The 20,000-nt window shown below is 50.1% G+C and overlaps 1 protein-coding gene across 2 annotated transcripts in view; it reads left to right on the top strand.

Annotated features, from left to right (window-relative positions):
• Positions 1-20,000, top strand: part of Polr2H (DNA-directed RNA polymerases I, II, and III subunit Rpb8) — a 224,931-nt gene that overhangs the window by 195,780 nt on the left and 9,151 nt on the right. For both annotated transcript variants that reach the window (XM_086543617.1, XM_086543616.1), the window contains exon 3: positions 1,138-1,318. In XM_086543617.1, coding sequence (XP_086399743.1) covers positions 1,138-1,318 — 181 coding nt within the window. The remainder of the gene's footprint in view (positions 1-1,137; positions 1,319-20,000) is intronic.

Below are 20,000 nucleotides of genomic sequence, written 5' to 3'. Positions count from 1 at the left end.
AGAGAGAGAGAGAGAGAGAGAGAGAGAGAGAGAGAGAGAGAGAGAGGAGAGTGGAGAGTGCGTTCTATGTGCTGTCAGTTTTCTTTCTCTTTTTCTTTTTCTCCCTTTCCTCCTTTACTTATTCTTCTTCACATCGTCTCCCTTGCCCTTTCCTTTATCTTCGTCTACTATTTCTTTCATTTTATTCTCCAGTCACTGATTTATCTTTATACGCCTGTGTTTCCTCATACGTGCTTCAAACATCCGACGGTGAATTTAGGCAATATTTCCGAAGAGTGAGGGAGGCAAGGAGGAAAAGGAAGAGGAGAAAGAGGAGGAAAATGAGGAGGAGGAAGAGGAAGAGGAGGAGTAGCAGGTGACCCACCTTCATAAACTCGCCTCGGTGATCAATAACAACATGTGATAGATTTCCAGTACCTCGTAACGCAGTGGGTTTGGCTTGACGCATCAGCTGTGCCGTGTGTGTCCGTCAGTTAGCGAGAAGGTCATTGAATGCTCGGTTATTTACGCCTTGGCTCTCTCCTTCTCCTCCTCCTCTTCTTCTTCTACCTCCTCTTCTTCTTCTTCTTCTTCTTCTTCTTCTTCTTCTTCCTCCTCGTCCTCCTCCTCCTCTTCTTCCTTCTCCTCCTCTTCTTCCTCCTCCTCCTCCTCCTGTTCCTCCTCCTCCTCCCCCACTGCCTCTCTCTTGTTATATCTTGTGCTATGTTGTTTCATGTTGCGTTGCGGTAGTTGTGTGTTTGTTTATTTGTTTATGTGTGATGTGATTGTTGGTGTACTATTTGCGGTTTTATTGTTGTTGTTTTTTAAATATTTTTTGTGATATTAAATTAAATTGTGATATATATCCACGAAGCCATAAAAATGACATACTAGGAAGATTCCTATGTTTTATTTTATGACTGTTATTTTATGAAGTAAAGCACAATCACACACACACACACACACACACACACACACACACACACACACACACACACACACACACACACACACACACACACACACACACACACACACAACCCACAACCCACACACAACCCACAACCCACAATCCACAATCCACACAAGCATTACCCTCCCACCCACCCTTCCCCCCACCCCCATTGATTGCAACCACCCTTGCTTATGTGTTGCCAGGTGACAAGTTCCGGCTGGTGCTGGCCACGACGCTGCGAGAGGACGGCTACCCGACCGACGGACCCGACTACAACCCGCTGGAGACCGGGCCGTCGCGGGCGGATCCCTTCGACTACGTGATGTACGGCAAGATCTATCGCATCGAGGGGGACGACGGTCTGATCGAGACGTCCGGCAGATTGTGAGTACCCGGCGGGGAGGGGGGGAGGGGGTGGGATGGGAGGGAGGGGGGGTTGGTGGGAGGAGGGTTGGTGGGAGGAGGGTGTAGGGGGTTGGGGGTTAGAGAGGGAAGGGGGGTTTAGAGGTTCAGGGGGTTCTTTGTAGGTTGTAGACGTGTATTTTTATTTGTTTGGGTTTTTTTCCGTGTCGAGGTCGAGTAAGATAGCTTGGTTAGTTGTTTGGTTTTGTTTATTGTGTGGTAGCCGAAGCCGCAACGGTACAGAGTTAGGAAACTGGGTTGTGTTTGTGTGTGTGTGTTTGTGTGTGTTGCTGCCGCCGTCGATTGCAGAGAAGGAAAAGGATGAGGAGATTGCAAAACGCCGTCGGATTGCCTCGAATGTGCAGTCCATTGTTTGCTCATTATCTCGAGGTTTCACAGGGTCTCACGCAGGCTTCATACATCTGCGTGGCTTGGTTCAGCGCACGCACTCATCTGTACACATACATACTCATATACACAGAGGCAGTAAACACTACATCGGGTTAGCTCATTGTGCTTATTCACACTCACTCACTCACGCTCATTTATTCACTCACTCTCAGTCACTTTCAGTCACTCAATCACTTACACTCACTCACTCACGTACACTCACTCACTCATGTACACTTACTCATGTACACTTACTCACTCACGTACACTTACTCTCATTCACACAAAGCGGTTGCCATTCACACACAGAGTTCAAGAAGGTACCAACAAGAAGTATCAACAGAAGAACAAGAACAAGAACAAGAACAAATCGTCCAAAAACAAGAAAAATAACAACATCCTTCCACGACCAACAAGAACCAACATCCCAGCGTTCATCCTCCTCCTTCCCCCTCCTCCTCCTCTCTCCTGCTCCTCCTCCTCCTCCTCCTCCTCCTCCTCCTCCTCCTCCTCCTCCTCCTCCTCCCCCCCCTCTTCCCCCCCTTCTCTTGGTCAGGTACCACGAGAACCATCCTGAGTTCACATGGTTTCCGAAGTGTGAACACAGCTGGTGGTATCTCAGTGGTCTCTGTACCGATACCATCGATGCCCGAAGACGCGCGACGGACGACGGAAGAAAGGAAGAATCGAAGGAAAGAAGGAAGGAAGGAAAGAAGGAAGAGATACAAGTACAGTCTCCTTCTTCTTCTTCTTCTTCGGGTCATCTGCTTAGGCCTAATTTTTTTCTGGATAGGACTTATTAGGTGGATGTTCTACTTGGTCTTTAAAAAGAACAAGAACAAGAGTGTGTGTATGTGTGTTTGTGTGTATATATATATATATATCATTAGGGCGACTTTTCCTGTATATACAATTGTTTATTCTTAGCTAGGTTTCCCCACACGAATGTCGTAGGAAAGAGCACGCTATGAGTTTCTTTGTTCAGCCATTGTTGTTGTTTTGTTGTTGTTGTTGTTGTTGTTGATGTTGATGCTGTGCAGAGAAGAGGTCGGAATCCCTGTATTTCAGAATTTCAGGATCGGCGAGTGGTGGGAGAGAAAGGAGCAACACTGAACGAGGTTTGTGAAGCCGGTCCCCTTTTTTTTTTTACTATTCTTTTAGTGTGGCCGGTTTATATATATATATATTTTTCTGCCGGATCACTCTGTTCTGTAATGATCCCTTTTTTTTTCCATTTTTTCTTCTTCTTCTTCTAAAATAGTAACGTTTTATTTGTTTCGTTTTCCCCCCTTTTTTTCTTCATCATACCATCATCTTTCCTCTCAAATTGTTGGTTTCCATTTCACGATCACTCCCTACAACCAGATCTTTGATCTCCAAATCCTTTCGAAATGATAATTTTTTGTTTTTCTTCTTCTTTTCTTTTTTCTTTTTCTCCCCCTTTTTTCTCTCTTTTTTCTTTGTTTCTTTTTTCTGTCTATCAACAAGCTGACAATCTTGATTTTACATACACGGATTGTCTGTGTGATATACAGTAACAGCCAAGGACTCCGACAACAGAATGTCCTTAGCGATTTTTACATTTCTTTCAACAGCATGCCTTCCAAATCATGAAAAATGCTTAACAGCAAAAACACAAAATAAAGCAACAAAAAAAACAAGTAAAGCAAACGCACAAAGCTTTGTTTTTTTTTTTTTCTTTTTTTTCTTTCTTTCTTTCCTTTTTTTAACATTTTTTTTTACTTCCCTTTTTTAAATGTATATTATTATTTTTTCCTTGAGGTAATTAAGATAATTATGTGCGGTTCACTGTAAGAAACTACAGCATCAGATGGGGAACACAACAGCAAAGCAAGCAAGCAAGCAGGCCTAGTCAACAGGCAGCAAGCAAGCAAGCGCAGCGAATTTTAGATCTTTTTTTGTGCTTGATTCGAAACGGGAACCCTTTTTGGATCGAGTCTTCAAACGTTCTAGCACTCGGGGACTCGCGCTAGGTTGTGCCTCGTGTGACCCCCCCCCCCTCTTTTGTGCCCCCCCCCCCCGCTAGGGCATGCATAGCAAGCAGTCTTTTATGCTAGATTTTTTTTTCTGCCTTTTTTTTTTTTTTTCTGTGGATGATTTTTTTTTTTAGGTCCTAGAAGTGCCTAGGAGCCTTTGAGGGAGGAGAGGAGGAGGAGGGAGGAGGAGTGAGGAGGAGGGGAGAGAGGAGGAGGAGGAGGAGGAGGAGGGAAGAATGAGGAGGAGGAGAGGAAAGAAGAAGGTAAGAAGGGTTGTAGGTATGTTTTTGTACTGAGCGCGCTCCACTCCTCTCAGATTGCTTCGGCCTTCCCTCGTTCCCCCCTTTTTGATGACCCAGCCATTGTTCCCAGGAGTAGGCTCTGTTCGATGCGCGCGCCTCGCTCATCTTAGATGTTTCTCCATTATGTCTGTTATGTGCGCGGGGATGTCTGAATGTCCGTGTGTGCGCGGGGATGTCTGAATGTCCGTGTGTCTGGGAACGTTTCACTTCTTGTGTTAAGTGCCATGATGATTTCCCTCCATTCATTATCCCGCAAAATGGTCCTTTTAAATAACTACTTCCCCCCTACCCCTACTCCTCCTTCTTCTTCTCTTCTTCTTCTTCTTCTTCTCCTCCTCCTCCTCTTCCTCCTCCTCCTCCTTCTCCTACCACGAAGACTCAACGGGGATTATTAAAAACGAGCTGGTGTGTAGAGGCCATTTTGATTTTGTCTTTTGTCTCCTGAATTGTTATTGTTTCTCTCTCTGTGTGCGTGTGTGTGTGTGTGTGTGTGTGTCTGTGTGCGTGCGTGTGTGTGTGCGTGTGTTCCAGAGCCGGCGGGGGGATAAAAAAAAAAAAGCCTTTGATGTTGCGTCATGAGATTTGGATTAATTACCGCGATCTCCCGTCGGGGTTTGTGGTGCAGTGTGGCGATCTCTAAGGGGCGCTCGTTAACGGTCACAGGCGCGCGGGTTGTGTCTCTTTCCTTTTCTCTCTTTGTTTGTTTGTTTCTTTCTTACTTATTCTTTCTTTCTTTCTTTCTTTCTTTCTTTTCTTTTCTTTTTTACTTTTCTTTTCTTTCTTATTTTTCTTTTTTTCTTACTTTTCTTTTCTTTCTTTTTCCTTTTAATTCTTTCTTTTCTTTTCTTACTTTTTTCTTGCTTACTTTTTCTTTATTTTTCTATCTTTATTGACTTATTTTATCCACTTCTTTTCCTCGTATTCTTTCCTGCATCTCTATATTTTTCTTCTTTCTTTCATTTCAGTCGCTATTGGGTGATACTTTACCTAGGTCTTACTTAGAGAGAGAGAGAGAGAGAGAGAGAGAGAAACAAACAAACAAACATACAAACAAACAGAGAGAGATTGATTGGTTTTAGAGAGAGAGCGAGAGAGAGAGCGAGAGCGAGAGAGCGAGAGAGAAACAGAGAGCGAGAGAGAGAGAGAGAGAGAGAGAGAGAGCGAGAGAGAGAGAGAGAGAGAGAGAGAGAGAGAGAGCGAGAGCGAGAGAGCCTCGTTTGGGGAAGGAAGGTAGCGGGGCACGAGTTCAGCAGCAGCACCGTGGTGATCAATACAGAGGAATGCGTGGCATGAGAGAGTGTTCAGATTCTTTCTCGGAGGCGTAAGGGGTGAAGAGGGGGAAGGGGGGGATGAGGGGGGTAGGAGGGAGAGCCTCTGCCTCCGTGGAGCTGGGCAATGGGGGGAAGGGGGGAGGGGGGGAGAGGGATCAAAAGAATGTAAGTCTAACGACGTGGATCATTACTTGAGTGGGTCGAGAGAGAGAGAGAGAGAGAGAGAGAGAGAGAGAGAGAGAGAGAGAGAGACAAAGTTGTTTTGGAGATCCGAAGTGTTTTGCCGAGAATGATGGAGAGTGGGCGGGGGAAGCCACAGCTGTGGTGTCGGTGGCGTTGGACGTCTGCATGCAGGGGCTGGTGGAGCCATGGCGTTTGTCCAGGCATCTGACACCAGGCTCGGGGTGGCACTCGCTCATGCCAGAGTGCCACGCCACCGGGCTCAAGGGTGTCATACATGCGGAATGGAGATGCCCCTTTTATCCCGGTGGTCCGAGAGTCGGCGACGCGACTGCCAGGAAGCCGTTACGGAACTCCGCCCTCGGTCATCGCGCCCGGAGTTTGGCATTCCCGTGTGCCGTAATCGTGGCGGGAGTGCCAGGTGCCGCGGCCCGCACCCAGCGGCGGCGGCGGCGGGAGTCGTTGCTTCCTATTATTGGTGACAGAAGTGCAAGCGGTTGGCAACAGCACGCAAGAAGGCCTTCCCGAGGTTGGTGCTTCGCGTGGAGCCTTGTGTCGGTGCCGCGCGTGCCCTCTGCGGGAGCCAGAGGCGCCCCTGGGAAGGCTGCCGCCCTCGACGCCCGCCGCGGCGGCTTGGGCGGACGCCCTCGCGCCACGTCAGCGCTGACCGGGGAGCCCGTCAGAACTGGAAGTCGAAGTATGCGAGGCTGTCGCGGAGGTCGCGGAAAGCGCGTGGCGGCGCGTGTCGCCAGGGAGGAGGTGGAGGCGGTGGCGCCGAGCCGTGTCGCTCACTGCTGGCCCAGTCTGACCGTAACCACCACGCGGCTGCCATGGCCACGCTGCCCTGCCCACCTGCCGGGCGCCTCCGCCACGCCCAGTGCCCCCGCCCAGCCGCACGCCCTCTGCTGGCCTCGTGCGTGCGTGCTTGCTTGCTTCACGGCCGCCACCGCTAGTGCTTCCCTGCTTGTCGCCGGAGAGCGCCTCGGGTGCACGGCGACGGGCGCTCAGTGTGGCCTCGTGGCGGCGCTTGGAGGCACTCGCTGCCACGGCCGCTCTGCAGCTGCTGCATGCGCTGCATTGCACGCGAGCTTCCCTGTGCAGGAAAGCGCCAGTGGTGAGAGTCGTGCGGCCCCGACAGGGCCGACAGGGCCGGAGCAGTGCCGCCTGTGAGGAGTTCGCGAAGTTGGAGGACCTGGAGGCGAGTGCCGGAGTGCTGGAGGCGAGTGCCACGCGGCCGCCCCCGCGCGGGACGAACCCCTTCGGCCACTTGACGTCCTGCGCGACAGCCGTGGCCGCAGCCTCGGCCGCAGCCTCGGCCGCGGGAGCCTGAGCCGAGGAGCGAGCCGGCCGGAGCCTCCGGAGGGAAGACGCGGCTTGCATGACGGACCCAGACAGGAAATACATGTTGCGTGACTTCGAAGTGGGTCATGCGGGGCGAAGGAGCGCCGGCCCGAGTGGCGGCGGCGGCGGTGCTGAGCGGCCGCCCGCCCGCCACTGCGGCTTCCGTTACCGTGGTTATGGCTTTTATGTTCCTCGATGAGTTATTGTCGTTTGTGCTGCGGGATATTGTGCTCTCTTACCGTGCCAGTGGTCAACGATGATGATATTTTATTATTATTATCATTATTATTATTTTATAATTATTCTCATCAGTATTATCACATTATCATCATCATTATCACTATTATTATCATAATTATTATCGTTATGACCATGATTATCATTATTATTCTCATTGGTGATGCTAATTCAGTTCCACCACCGTTATTACCCGAGTTATTATTACCACCGCCCACGATCGCTACGATACCCATTGTGCAATATATTGGCGCTCTCTAATATCCCCGACGCTGGATTAGCCACGGAGGTTGCACGGCGGCAGTGTTGCGCGTCCACTTGCTGTGCCTCGGCTCGGTCGCCACTTTGAAAGCAAGAGGTCGAAGAAAGGACGAATCCGCGCACTCCGGACCAAGTGGCACTCCATTGCAAAAGCATGCAGGCAAAAATGTCGGCATTGTTCAGATAAGGATTACCTCTGAGGGCACTCGGCACCTCGGCCGGGAATTTACCTTGGGATGCCTTGTGTTTGTAGAGGACTTTCGTATAGTTGAGAGAGAGAGAGAAAGTGAAAGAAAGAGAGGGGGTAGTGAGGGAAGAGAGAGAGAGAGAGAGAGAGAGAGAGAGAGAGAGAGAGAGAGAGAGAGAGAGAGAGAGAGAGAGAGAGCCAGAGCGGTTGTGGGTATGCGGGCAGGCAAATGCGAGGGCGAAAGAGGGCGGGCGTGAGGGCGTGATTCGAGCAATGCGAGTTATTGGGCGTGATGCCAGAGACCCCCCTCCCCCTTCTCCCCCCTCCCATCCCCACCCTATACCCCCCCATCCCCCCGCTTGCTCAACGTTCTTGTTTACGCTCGTGCATATCCGTCGATGCAGTGCAAGCATTGGTAGTCGCGGCTTGCAGTGTGTACGTGCGTGCGTGCGTGCATGCATGTATTAGAATTCTTTTCTTATTTAACGGAATACGGGGGAAAAAAATAGATTACTTAGAAACTTAGAGTTATTAATAGAAGAGTAGAAATAACCTGATTTGATAGGAGGGCTGAAAAAAAAATATATATAAATAGCCTAGTTGATTGATCGGCTTGGTAAGTGTGGTATGCAACTAGGTGGACTGATAGACACCTGGGGAAATAGAAGGAAGAATTGATAGATAGATAATTGAGTATATAAATAGGTTAACGTACAGAGGAAGGGACGATAAAAAAATACAAATTGAATACCGAACTATTCAGGGGAAGGGGGAGGGGGAGGGAGAAGGGATGGAGTGGTTGGGGAGGGAGGGAGGGAGTGGATGGGTAAGGGGAGGGAGAGAGAAGGGAGGGAGTTGGTGGGGAGGAGGGAGTGGGTGGGGAGGAGGGAGAAGGGAGGAAGAGAGTGGATGGGGAGGAAGGAGAAGGGAGGGAGAAAGTGTGTGGGGGGAGGGAGTTGGTGGGGAGGAGGGAGAGGGGAGGAAGAAGGGAGGAAGAGAGTGGATGGGGAGGAAGGAGAAGGGAGGGAGAGAGTAGGTGGGAGGGAGGGAGAAGGGAGGGAGAGAGTAGGTGGGAGGGAGAAGAGAGGGAGTTGGTGGGGACTGGAGGGGAGGGGAGGGGAGGGATGGGGAGGGATGGGGAGGGGTCACGGAGTCGATACTTCTTGCCTCGACGTTAATGGACCTCCTGTGCCCTCGCGTGACGGGACGGAGGCAAGGTCACTGTCAGGTGGGGGTGGGCGGGGGAGAGGGGAGGGGGGCGGCATTGCTGGACTTATCCTCAAGGTCATATTGCTCTTTCTCTCTCTTTCTCTTTCCCTTTCTTTTTCTTTCTTTTTTTCTCTCTCTTTTATTTTTTTCTCTCTTTCACTCTCTTACTAGCATTTTTTTTCTCTCTTTCTTTCATTCTCCCTTCCCTTCCCTCCCTCCCTCTCACTCCCTCTCTCTTTCTCTCCTATTTTTATTAACATCCAAAGGTATTATTACGATCATAACTTCTCTCACCATTATTATCATCATTACTATTACTATTATCACTATTATCATTATTATCATTATTATAATTATTATCCTCCTCCTCTTCATCACCATTTCCTCTTGTCTCTCTCGTTGCGTGAGGGGAACGATGAATTAATGGCCTCGTGTTTCCCAGGCGGAACTTGTCACCCGTGGAACCCGTCTGAGCTTCTTCGACACTCAATATAGTTCTTTTTTTTCTCTTTTTTTTCGATAATCAATTTAGGGGTGTTTGTTTGTTTTGTTGTTTCTGTTTTTTTTTTGGGGGGGGGAGGTGGGATGTGAGGGTGTTTTTGTTTTTTTATTTTTTTTTATTTTCTTATTGTTTTTATTTATCTTTTTTTATTCGCATTATTTTGATTATCTTTTGATTTTGATGATGATATTTTCTTTAACTTTTTTTTTCTCTTCAACTTGTTTAATCATCATTATTTGTTGGTTAGTTTGTTATTATCATTATCATTATCACTATTATTATATAGCTTATATAATAATTATGACACTCGCTGTTGATGATGATTGATATTTTTTTGATCGTGTTTTTTATCAATTGATATAAAAGTGTGGATCGCCGTGGCGTGTCATCATGGTAATTATGACATTGGTATTAAGATTCGATTTATTATTGATGTATTTATCAGGTGGAACTTTGACGTGTATGGTACTCTGTTGCCATACCATGTTTTTCTTAGTTGTATCTTCGGTAATCATAGGTATAAGTATGTATAAGTAAGATTGGTTTTTGATAGTACGTGTTTTAATGGGGGTATGTTTTTTTTTTTTTTTTTTTTTTTTTTTTTTTTTTTTTATTTATTTTTTTTATTCGTTATCCTATTATGTTTATTTTTTTAACATCGCTACCCACTTTTTTTAATTGTTTATTATTTATATGTTTAGAAGAAAAGACAATACGACTATCGAGAGACCCGCCCGCGCTCACTCCCTCTGCCACTGCGGGCTCTTGGGGGGGTGGGGGTGGGCGGGTAGGGGAGTAGGGGAGGGGGGAGGGGGGTGCGGTCGCGGCGAACTGGCTGCCGAGGGAACCACCGCCGCAGAGTTCCCAAAGTGACACCTGACCCCGTGTGACCTGCCTCGAGAAACTCCTCTCCTAACCTAACCTAACCCCCCCCACCTACCCTCCCTCCTCCTATCCTATCCTCTCCTGCCCTACCCACTTCGTCCTTTGCTTCACTCCTTCTCTTTCTCCTTCTTCTTCTTTTCCTTCTTCGCCTACTCCTCTTCCTCTGTTTCTGAGTTCTTTTTTTGTCCTTTTCTTCCTCCTCCATTTTGTCTTTTTGTTTTTATGTAAGGATTGAATTCTTTCTATCTTTCTATCTATCTATATATCTATCCTCTTTCCCTAGCTCTTGTATATAATTCTCCCTCTCTCCCTCTGTCCTTCCCTCCCTTTATCCTTCCCTCTATCCTTCCCTCTTATCCACTCATCTCCATCTCTCTTCTTTCCTCCCAATTCCTTCCCGGAAAAGCGAAAAGAAGAGACTGCTGACACCAAGGACCAAGGGGGAGTAGGGGGGGAGTGGGGGGGGTGTCAGCGGTGTCAGCAGCCGCGGCGGGGGGGAGGGGGAGGGGGGGGACAAGGGGTCAGGCGTTGGCAGGGGCGGGGAGGGCTGTCAACATTCGTGTCCCAGTTGGCACTTGGCACCCGCCCTGCAAACCACCACGTGATTCACATTCTGGCCGCCCTGGCACTCCCGCCCTGGCACTCCCGCCCTGCACACCCACGAGAGCCACGAGAGAGAGCCAGTCCTTCTCGTAGGTTCTCTGGGCTCGTGCCGGTGCTCGGGACCCCCGTGGGATTCCCGTGGGATTCCCGCGGGGCGACGCCTGGGGGGGATGGAGGTGTGTGCTCGACGTATCGGTGGTGGCCGCCGCACGCCCGCACGCCCGTACGCCCGCGCTCGTGAAGGGGCACTTGTTGCGTTTTCAGTGTATGTATGCGTGTGTGTGTGTGTGTGTGTGTGTGTGTTTGTGTGTGTGTTTGTTTGTTTATGTGTTTGTCAGTTTGTATGTACGATAGAAAGTGCGTGAACAAGTGTGCAAAAGTGAAAAGTGGGAAAAGGAAGCAGGGAGGCGAAAGGGAGCCAGTGTCAGTGCGGGGCGCTTGTACGGCCTCTCGAGCCAACGACTGTCTCTCTCTCTCTTGCTTTGGTTGACCTCCCCCTTCCACCCTCTCTCTCTCTCTCTCTCTCTCTCTCTCTCTCTCTCTCTCTCTCTCTCTCTCTCTCTCTCTCTCTCTCTCTCTCTAACCCTCTAACCCTCTTCCTCTCTCTCTCCGTCTGTCTTATCCCCCTCCCTCCCTCCCTCCCCGACTTCCTTCCCTTCTTCCCTCCCTTCTTCCCTCCCTTCTTCCCTCCCTTTCTCTCTCCATCTTCTTCCTCCCCCTTACACCCTCCCTCCTTGCCCCCCTTTTAACCTGTTCTGACAGTGATACCAGCATGTTGTTTGAGCGCCGAGCTGCGAGCCGACCCATGGCATGGGTCTGCAAGCGGCTCCCTCCTCTAAAGGGAAGTGAGAGAGAGAGAGAGAGAGAGAGAGAGAGAGGGAGAGGGAGAGGGAGAGGGAGAGGGAGAGAGAGAGGAGAGAGAGAGGAGAGAGAGAGAGAGAGAGAGGGAGAGGGAGAGAGAGAGAGAGAGAGAGAGAGAGAGAGAGAGAGAGAGAGAGAGAGAGAGAGAGAGAGAGAGAGAGAGAGTGTGTGAAAAGGACGACAGGATTAAGAGAAGGAGAGGGTTGAGAGAGAGAGAGAGAGAAGGAGGACAAGATTAAGAGAAGGGGAGGGTTGAGAGAGAGAGAGAGAAAGAGAGAGAAAGAGAGAAAGAGAGAGAGAAGGGGGAGTGGGGGGGGGCATTGCAAAGGTGGCAGAGCGTCTGAGTCACGCACCACCTGCCTCGCCTCGCCGTGCCCCAACCTCTGCGATGACGTGTTCCCCACTTCGAGATCTTCCTCGGGAATCGGGGCGGCGAAGAGGGGGTGGGGAGATGGGGGAGGGGGAGGAAGAGGAAAGAGAAGGAGGGGGGTAGAGAGATTGGGGATGGTTCGAGTTCTTGCCTCTCTTTATTTTCTACCTCTCCCTTCCTCCTTTTCTCCTTCACTTCTCTCTCTCTCTCCCTCCCTCCCTCCCTCCCTCCCTCTCTCTCCCTCTCTCCCCCCTCCCTCCCTCCCTCCTTCTTTCTCCTTTTCTCTCTCTCCCACGTTTTCCATCGTAGGTAGGACTCTCGTTTCGAGGGCGGAAGGGTGTGTGTGTGGGGGGGGGGGATGGCTGGTTCTAGGGAGGATGACGTCGAGGGGATGGAGGGAGGGGGAGGGGGAGAGGGGCGGGGGGGAAAAAGAATATTATAGAGTGGGTTTTGTTGCCAGTGACGCCTCTTGCTTTGTCCCATCTCCGCCTACGCCCACCCAGCCTCACCTGTCACGCCCACAGCCACACATTCCCCTCACCCACCACGCCCACACGTTCCTCTCACACACCGTGCCCTCACCCACGCCCACGCATTCCCCTCGCCCGCCCACGCCCAACACATTCCCCTCACTCCCCACGCCTCCACATTCCCCTCACCCGCCCACGCCCATCCCTCACCCGCCTGCAGCCGCTTCATATCTCAGTCGCACGCCCACAGACTACTGATTTTATCTCTCTATATACATATGCTCGCATGTTTGTTCGTTTTCTCATTTTTCATATTTTAAGTCCTCTTGTACTCTCATAATCGAGAGTTTCACGCGCCCGCACGCCCATGGCCACAGGACCGCTCCTCACGCCCGCTGTGGGACCTTGCGCGGCGGGTCTCCTTAGCGCCTCTCCTTCTTCTTTGCTTCTACTTATATCCTCTTCTTCTTCTTTCTTCTTTCTTTATTCTTTTCTCTCCTTTCTTCTTATTCTCCTCTTACTTCTTCTCAGTCTCATCCTCATCCTTCTCCACCTCCTCATCTTCCTCCCCCTCTTCTCCTTCTCTTCCTCCCTCCTCCTCCTCCTCCTCCTCCTCCTCCTCCTCCTCCTCCTCCTCCTCCTCCCTCCACCTCCTCTTCTTCCTCCTCCTCCTCCTCCTCCTCCTCCTCCTCCTCCTCCTCCTCTTCTTCCTCTTTCTATTCCTATTCCTCTTCCTCTTCCTCTTCCTCACCCCCTCCCTCGCCTCGTTTTCTTTAACATCGCCTTGAAAGAAAAATGATAAAGAGTATGCGTGTGTGTGTGTACGTGCTGCTGCTGTGTGTGTGTGTGTGTGTGTGTGTGTGTGTGTGTGTGTGTGTGTGTGTACACGTGTGTGTGCGTGTTCGCGTTTCCGCTTGTGTAAGCCTCGTGAGCGAGTCTTGCATAGCTGGGATTAAGCGCATCCCTGACAAGAATAATCACTTCAAGTATGTGTTGTTCTCTCGGTAGGATGTTGCAAAACGTCCGTATCTGCAATTTATGCAATGTAATTAATGATCGTGGGGAAACTTTGGAGGGGGGTAGGGGGTAGGTGGAAGTGGGGGAGTGCACCGCGGAATGCTTGGTGTTGTATGGCAATGTATGGCAACAAAAGATCACCATGCATGACCTTGCCTCTCGTCAATCCTTTCGCCGTGCCGCCGGACGGGACTTACCGTAGGCGCCCACCTATCGGCCCACCCCATATGGAGGCGTCCGCGGCCGCCCCTCGTCGAGGAACATTGCTTTTGGTCGCCCTGTCGCCGCGTGGCACCGCCCCTGAGGCACCGCCCCCGTGGGTGTCCCGCCCGGGCATGTAAACACCAGCCAGAGCACTTCAGCGTCCACTATTTAAAAATACGGCCTTTGGCAATGGACATTGGGACGCTTCGGTTGTTGCCTGGAGAACATGCCTACTGTCTCCTCCCACGCCCCTCTGCGCCCACCCCCTCCCCACAATCCTCTCTATCTATCTATCTATCTATCTATCTATCTATCTATCTACCTCACTGTTTATCTATCTATCTATCTATCTGCCTCTCTCTCTCTCTCTCTATCTCTATCTCTCTCTCTCTCTCTCTCTCTCTCTCTCTCTCTCTCTCTCTCTCTCTCTCTCTCTCTCTCTCTCTCTCTCTCTCTCTCTCTCTCTCTCTCTCTCTCTCTCTCTCTCCCCCCCCCCCCTCCCCTTCACTCTGACCCTTTTGTAGAAACTCTTGGGTCTTCATCTCCCCTTCCCCCCCGTTATCTTGCTTTTGTAAAGAATCGACTTTTAAACCCCTTTTTGAATCTGGCATTCCTTTAGTGGTTTTCTGCATTTTCCTCCATTTTTCTAAATCCTTTTTATTCTCTAAACGCGAAGTACTCAAGGTCTAAAGCGGGCACTCCTTCCCTCGGTGAGATGGGCTGAGGGCGAGCGAGGGGCGGCAGCGGGCGGAGTAGAGTGTCTTGTCCCATGCAACTGCAGCAGGTGTGAGGACGTGTGTCGCATAGCAGTCTTGGCACGGTGTTCCCCGCCCCTCTCGGCCACCGGTGTCGGTGTCGAGAGAGAGAGAGAGAGTGAGTGAGTGAGTGAGTGAGTAAGTGAGTAAGTATGTGAGTGAACGAAAGCAGAAAAAATAAATAAAAAATGAGATTAATAGCAGAGGCACAGAGAGAGAGAGAGAGAGTGAGAGAGAGAGAGAGAGTGAGAGAGAGAGAGAGAGAGAATGCAGTAGTACACCTTCACCTCGCCAGGAATCTTTTCTTTTTGTCTCGGCGAAGGTTACGTCTTCGGCATAGCAGTCGTTCCATCTGGTTCACACTTCGGAGAGCGATTGGCGGAACCCCGAATCGCGGGGCGTTTGTTCCCTGCGATTCCCTTCCTTCGAGTGTCGTGAAGGGCTGGGGGATGGGGGGGGAGGGGGAGGGGGGAAGAGGAGCATTTCGTAAGGTGCATGTCCCCTCGTGGCCCTCTGGCTCCCTTGGCTCCCACTGGTCGGCCCTCACCTGGCGGCGCCGACTCCCTTTCCAGGCGCCCGCCCCCCTCCCTTCCCTCCCTCCCCCACCGCTCCCAATCGCCCTGGAATTACCTGTTGACACTCGAGCTGAGGCCGAAGACAGGGAGGAGAAGGAGGAGGGCGTCAGGGGAGGAGGTAGAGAGAGCAAGGGACGTCGGCACCTCCCTCCACCCCCGCCCGTTCTCGACCCCCCCCTCCCCCTTCCCCCCACAACCCCCCTTTCCCTCAGCGCCTTCGTGGGAACTGTCCCGCCACAGCCAACAGCATTCCTCTGCGGGTTCGCCCCTTCCACCTTTCCCTCGGCGTCGCGAACACCCTGTCGAAATCTCTTCCTCTGCGACCCACCCTAGCGGGAGGGGACTCTGTCGGAGGAGTGGCGGGCGTGCTCCGGGCGTGTTCCGAGGCTTATCGGGAAGTCCTCCTCTTGATATCCAAACGACGGAGGATAAAGGATAAGAGGAAGAGGAGGAGGGTGGGAGGGGAGGGGGAGAGGAAGGAGGAGGGGGAGGGGGTGTGCAGTAGGTGAGGTGACGTGACTGCGGTCAGACCTGTACCGTCAACTTGAGACGGTGTGGTAGACATACACAGACAGACGCGGAGGTTCTCTCACGGTGCTCACCGAGGCTCCGTCCCGCAAACCCACCTGACGAGGTAGTCCAGTCCGACATAAAACCCTGGGAACACGCGGGTCTCGTCTATTGCCTCCACGACCTCCGCGGGGAACAGACCTTGTAAGGTCGCCGACGGCCGCTCGCCGCTCCGGGAGGAAGAGACAGCAAGACCCGCGAGGAAGTTTTGTTGCCGGGAAGAAGCGGAAGGAAAGAGGTCGGGCGGGCGGCCAGGCCTGCTGTTTGACGCCTTTGATTTGGTTACTGTGCGGCGTCTCGAAAAGGACGAGGAATATCGTTTCTTGTGCGATGTTGAATGACACACCCGACGAGTTTACTTCTTCGCTTGCGGTGTGATGGAAAACAAAAACAGCCAGTCCTTAGGCCTCTTCTGCGAATATTCTTGTGACACTCCGGAGTGAAAGCCAAGGACCATCGACGTAGTCCGCGTAAGGGCTTTGGAAGTATTTCTGATCGCCAGTGTCGCGTGGGCGGTGTCAGACAGAGCAAGGGCGTGCCCCCACTCGGTCAGGGTGCAGGTGTTCACGGGCGCGGAATGAAGCCATCGAACCCACGCCTCTTGCAACAGTTCCGTTGACTTTTCACGGAGAGTTACGGCGGCCTTGAACCCCGGGAAGCATGCTTTAGTTTTTTAGTTGCGTGAGCGTGTTTGCGTGCATGTGCGTTTCTGTGTGTGTGTGTGTGTGTGTGTGTGCGAGCGAATGTGTGTCAGTGTGTGCGTTTAGTGGGAACAGATGTGTAGGACAGGCGCGTCACACTGGGGTCGGCAAGGTGAGTCACACGACCGCAGAAATACCTCTTCTAAGCAGCCCAAGCGACCCAAGTTCCTGCACCTCCCCCTCCCCCCTAACCCCCTCCCCCTCCTCCCACTGATCGGACTTTATTGCGCCGTTGAGAGAGAGAGAAAGAGAAATAGAAATAGAAAGAGAAAGAGAGAGAGGGAGGATAGGAGAGAATATACAAAAGAGTGAAGACCTCGCTGTCATGCGCGCCTGACCTGCATGCTTGCACCTGCAGGTCTTCTCGGCCAGAGTGACCGCCTGTCTGCCGCTCACGCACCGGGGGTCTTGCTCTCCGACTTCCTTATAATCGAATGTCTGCTTCGATTGATTGATTGAGTGAGTGTGGGTGGATGGGTGGGTGGGTGGGTGGATGTGCCTGTCAGCGGTGACTACGTGACGACATTTTGTGATTGTGTGTGTGTGTGTGTGTGTGTGTGTGTGTGTGTGTGTGTGTGTGTGTGTGTGTGTGTGTGTGTGTGTGTGTGTGCGTGTGTGTGTGTGTGTGTAAGTCCCCTTATTCGTGAGTGCTTTTACATGTATTACTGATTGTGTATGTATGTATGTATGCTTGTATGTATGTATATATGTATGTATGTACGTATATATATATATATTTGGGGATGATCCAGTGTGAGGAAAGGGGCGTGACGTGGTCGTGACGTGGTCGTAGTGAGCCTCGCGTGTGGTGGCGACGGAGTGGGGGAGAGTGTCGCGAGGGCCGGCCGAGAGAGCACGACTTTCCTTTCCCGCGAGCGCCTATCTGGTCGTCCCGCCGTAACGACTTCCTCCCCCCACTCCCCCTCCCCCCCGCACGACCCGAGAGGATTTACGGGCTGTGAGAGGAAGGAAGATGGGAAGTTTCGTTTTGTTTTTGTTTTTTTAATTGTTGGCGTAAAAGAAGGAGAGAAAAAGAGAGGGAAGGGAAGATTGAGACAGCCAAGTTATCGAAGTGCGATTTGTTAGTGTTACCCCTAGAATTGGAAAGCAAAGAAAACGATGGACGTATCACTTGTTTAAACGTCCATTTAAGTTATCTCTTTATTTATTCATTCATTTACGGGTTTTCGTTAGTTCACAACCTGTGGACGGAGTGTGTTTAGACGTCGAGGAAAAGTTACAAGTTGCAAGACCGAACCGAGGGAGCGCGAGTGCTTGCCGCCTCCCCTCCTCCTCCTCGTCCTCCTCCTCCTCCCCCTCCTCTTCCTCCTCCTCCTCCCCCTCCTCTTCCTCCTCCTCCTCCCCGAGCCGTCCCCGTCCCCGTCCCCCTTCCCTCCCCTCCCCTCCACCCCTTCCACCACCCTCTCCACCCATCCTCCACCACCCCATCCCCACGTGGGTTATGCCAAGCGGCCAGTGGAGAGAGAGAGAGAGAGAGAAAAGAAAAGAAAAAAAGAAAAAAAAAGAAAAAAAAAGCACACACACCCAAATATCCTCAACCGCGGGAAAGCCCTTTTTTAGCGGCCACGGTGCGTGCGGCTGCGGCTGCGGCTGCGGCTGCGTCTTTCGTGGGCGGCCTCGGCCTCAAAGGGGGAGACCACCGTGTCGGGTCGTCCAGCACGGTTGCGTACCAGAAGTGCGTTTACATGTGGTTTCCCCCTTGTGAATCTGTAAATGCATTGTCTGGTATGTCATCCTAGCTCGGACCATAGCTGCTGCTGCTGCTGCTGTTACTGCTGTTACTGCTGCTGCTGTTCACTGCTGGCTGCCCACTATCATTCTACTGCTGCTCCCTGCTGGGCATTCTACTATTCTGTGGTTTCCAACTTTTTTTTTTTTTCGGACTTTTTTTTTTTCGTTTTTTTTTCGTTTTTCGCAATGTCGAAACTCTTGCCATGCCTGTATTTTTTTTTTCTTTTTTCCTTTATCTACTCTCTAAGTCTGTCTGTCTGTTTGTCTATCTGTCTATTTCTATCAGTCTATCTATCTATCTGTTTATCTATCCATTTCTATCTGTCTGTCTATGTATCGACTTCTATCCGTCTAGCTATCTGTTTCTATCTATCTATCTGTCTGTCTGTTTGTTTCTGTATCTACTATTCTGTTTTTTGTTTTTTTTTCAGTTTTCTGTCAATGTTCAATATATTTTGAAATTTATGTTGTGAATTTATTACTCTTTGATTAGTCATACACATGTGTTTAGGAGATGTACCTTATGTCCGATTTTGAATTTTCAGTTTATTAGAGGAATGATGTTATTGATGTTCAATGTTGCATTTGTAATTAGATGAGTAATGATACCAAGAGGAAAATGAGAGATTAGCATGTGTTAATATTATCTCGATATATATATATGTATATATATATATATATATATATATATATATATATATATATATATATATATATATAGTTTTTTTCTATTTTGTATTGATGTTGTGTTGTTGTTTTTTTTCATTGATGTAAAGTGCATTTTGGTATTAATGTCTTGTAGGCGTAGCTTTGTTGGGTTAAAAGTGTGTGTGTGTGCGTGTACGTGTACGTGAGCATGTTTACCTGTCAGTTTCTTTTGGTGTGTTTCTCCATTGATGATTATGCATTTTACAGGTTTTAGATAGAAGACTGTATATGTCAGCACATGTGTATATACAGGCAGATGTTTGGGACGAGCGCACCTGTAGGTAGAGCTAAGAATGTATAAATACACCTACGCTGTTAATTTTATTCTTTAATGGACCAAATTTATTTCTCTCCACCCACGTGCTGTTCTCCGCCTCCGCCCAGGATAAATTATGCTCCAGACAGCATGTGGGGAGATATGTATATGTAGATATGTGGCTGTAAAGGATGAGTTTGATATACGCTGTATGAGGTGGTCTTGTACCGACAATAAAAGCGTGATTATCCTTGTTGTTTCATTGATTAAGATACGGCTGTGCGATTGACTGGTGCTCACTGATATCGCTCCTGATGGTGTATCGCAAACATACATACTTATACACACACTCTCTCTCTCTATTTCTTTCTTTCTTTCTGTATCTATCTGTCTATCTATCTATCTCACTCTTTCTCCCTTTTTTCCCTCTCCCCTCACTTTTTTTCTCTCTCTCTCTCTTCTCTCTCTCTCTCTCTCTCTCTCTCTCTCTCCTCTCTCCTCTCTCCTCTCTCCTCTCTCCTCTCTCTCTCTCTCTCTCTCTCTCTCTCTCTCTCTCTCTCTCTCTCTCTCTCTCTTTCTCTCACACTCACTTTCTCACTCTTACTCTATCTATTTATCACACGTTCTCACTCTTTCAATCTTACTTTCTTTTACTCTCTCTTTATCTCCCCCCCCCCCTCTCTCTCTCTCTCTCTCTCTCTCTCTCTCTCTCTCTCTCTCTCTCTCTCTCTCTCTCTCTCTCTCTCTCTCTCTCTTCTCTCTCTCTCTCTCTCTCTCTCTCTCTCTCTCTCTCTCTCTCTCTCTCTCTCTCTCTCTCTCTCTCTGTAGCCCCCTCGCCTTCCCCCACACGGAGACACACTTCTATGAGTCACCGACTAACCTGAAATGTAAAAGGTATTTGGAATTAGAAACAGTTGTTGTTCAGACTTCACTTGTGTAAAAGCGTGAAGAAGTGTTGATCAGATGCAACATTTCTAGAACGTTTCACTTCTTTTGCAAATGATTACGGTAGTGGATTAATAGCGGATGATAATAAGAAGAGGTTGAGAAAGCAGCATTT

Source organism: Penaeus japonicus, unplaced genomic scaffold (assembly GCF_977035675.1).
Source record: "Penaeus japonicus unplaced genomic scaffold, GWHDUDI00000001_assembly GWHDUDI00000013, whole genome shotgun sequence".
NCBI classification, from domain to species: domain Eukaryota; kingdom Metazoa; phylum Arthropoda; class Malacostraca; order Decapoda; family Penaeidae; genus Penaeus; species Penaeus japonicus.
Note: the sequence above shows the minus strand (reverse complement) of the source record. Positions and strands in the feature narration are given on the sequence as shown.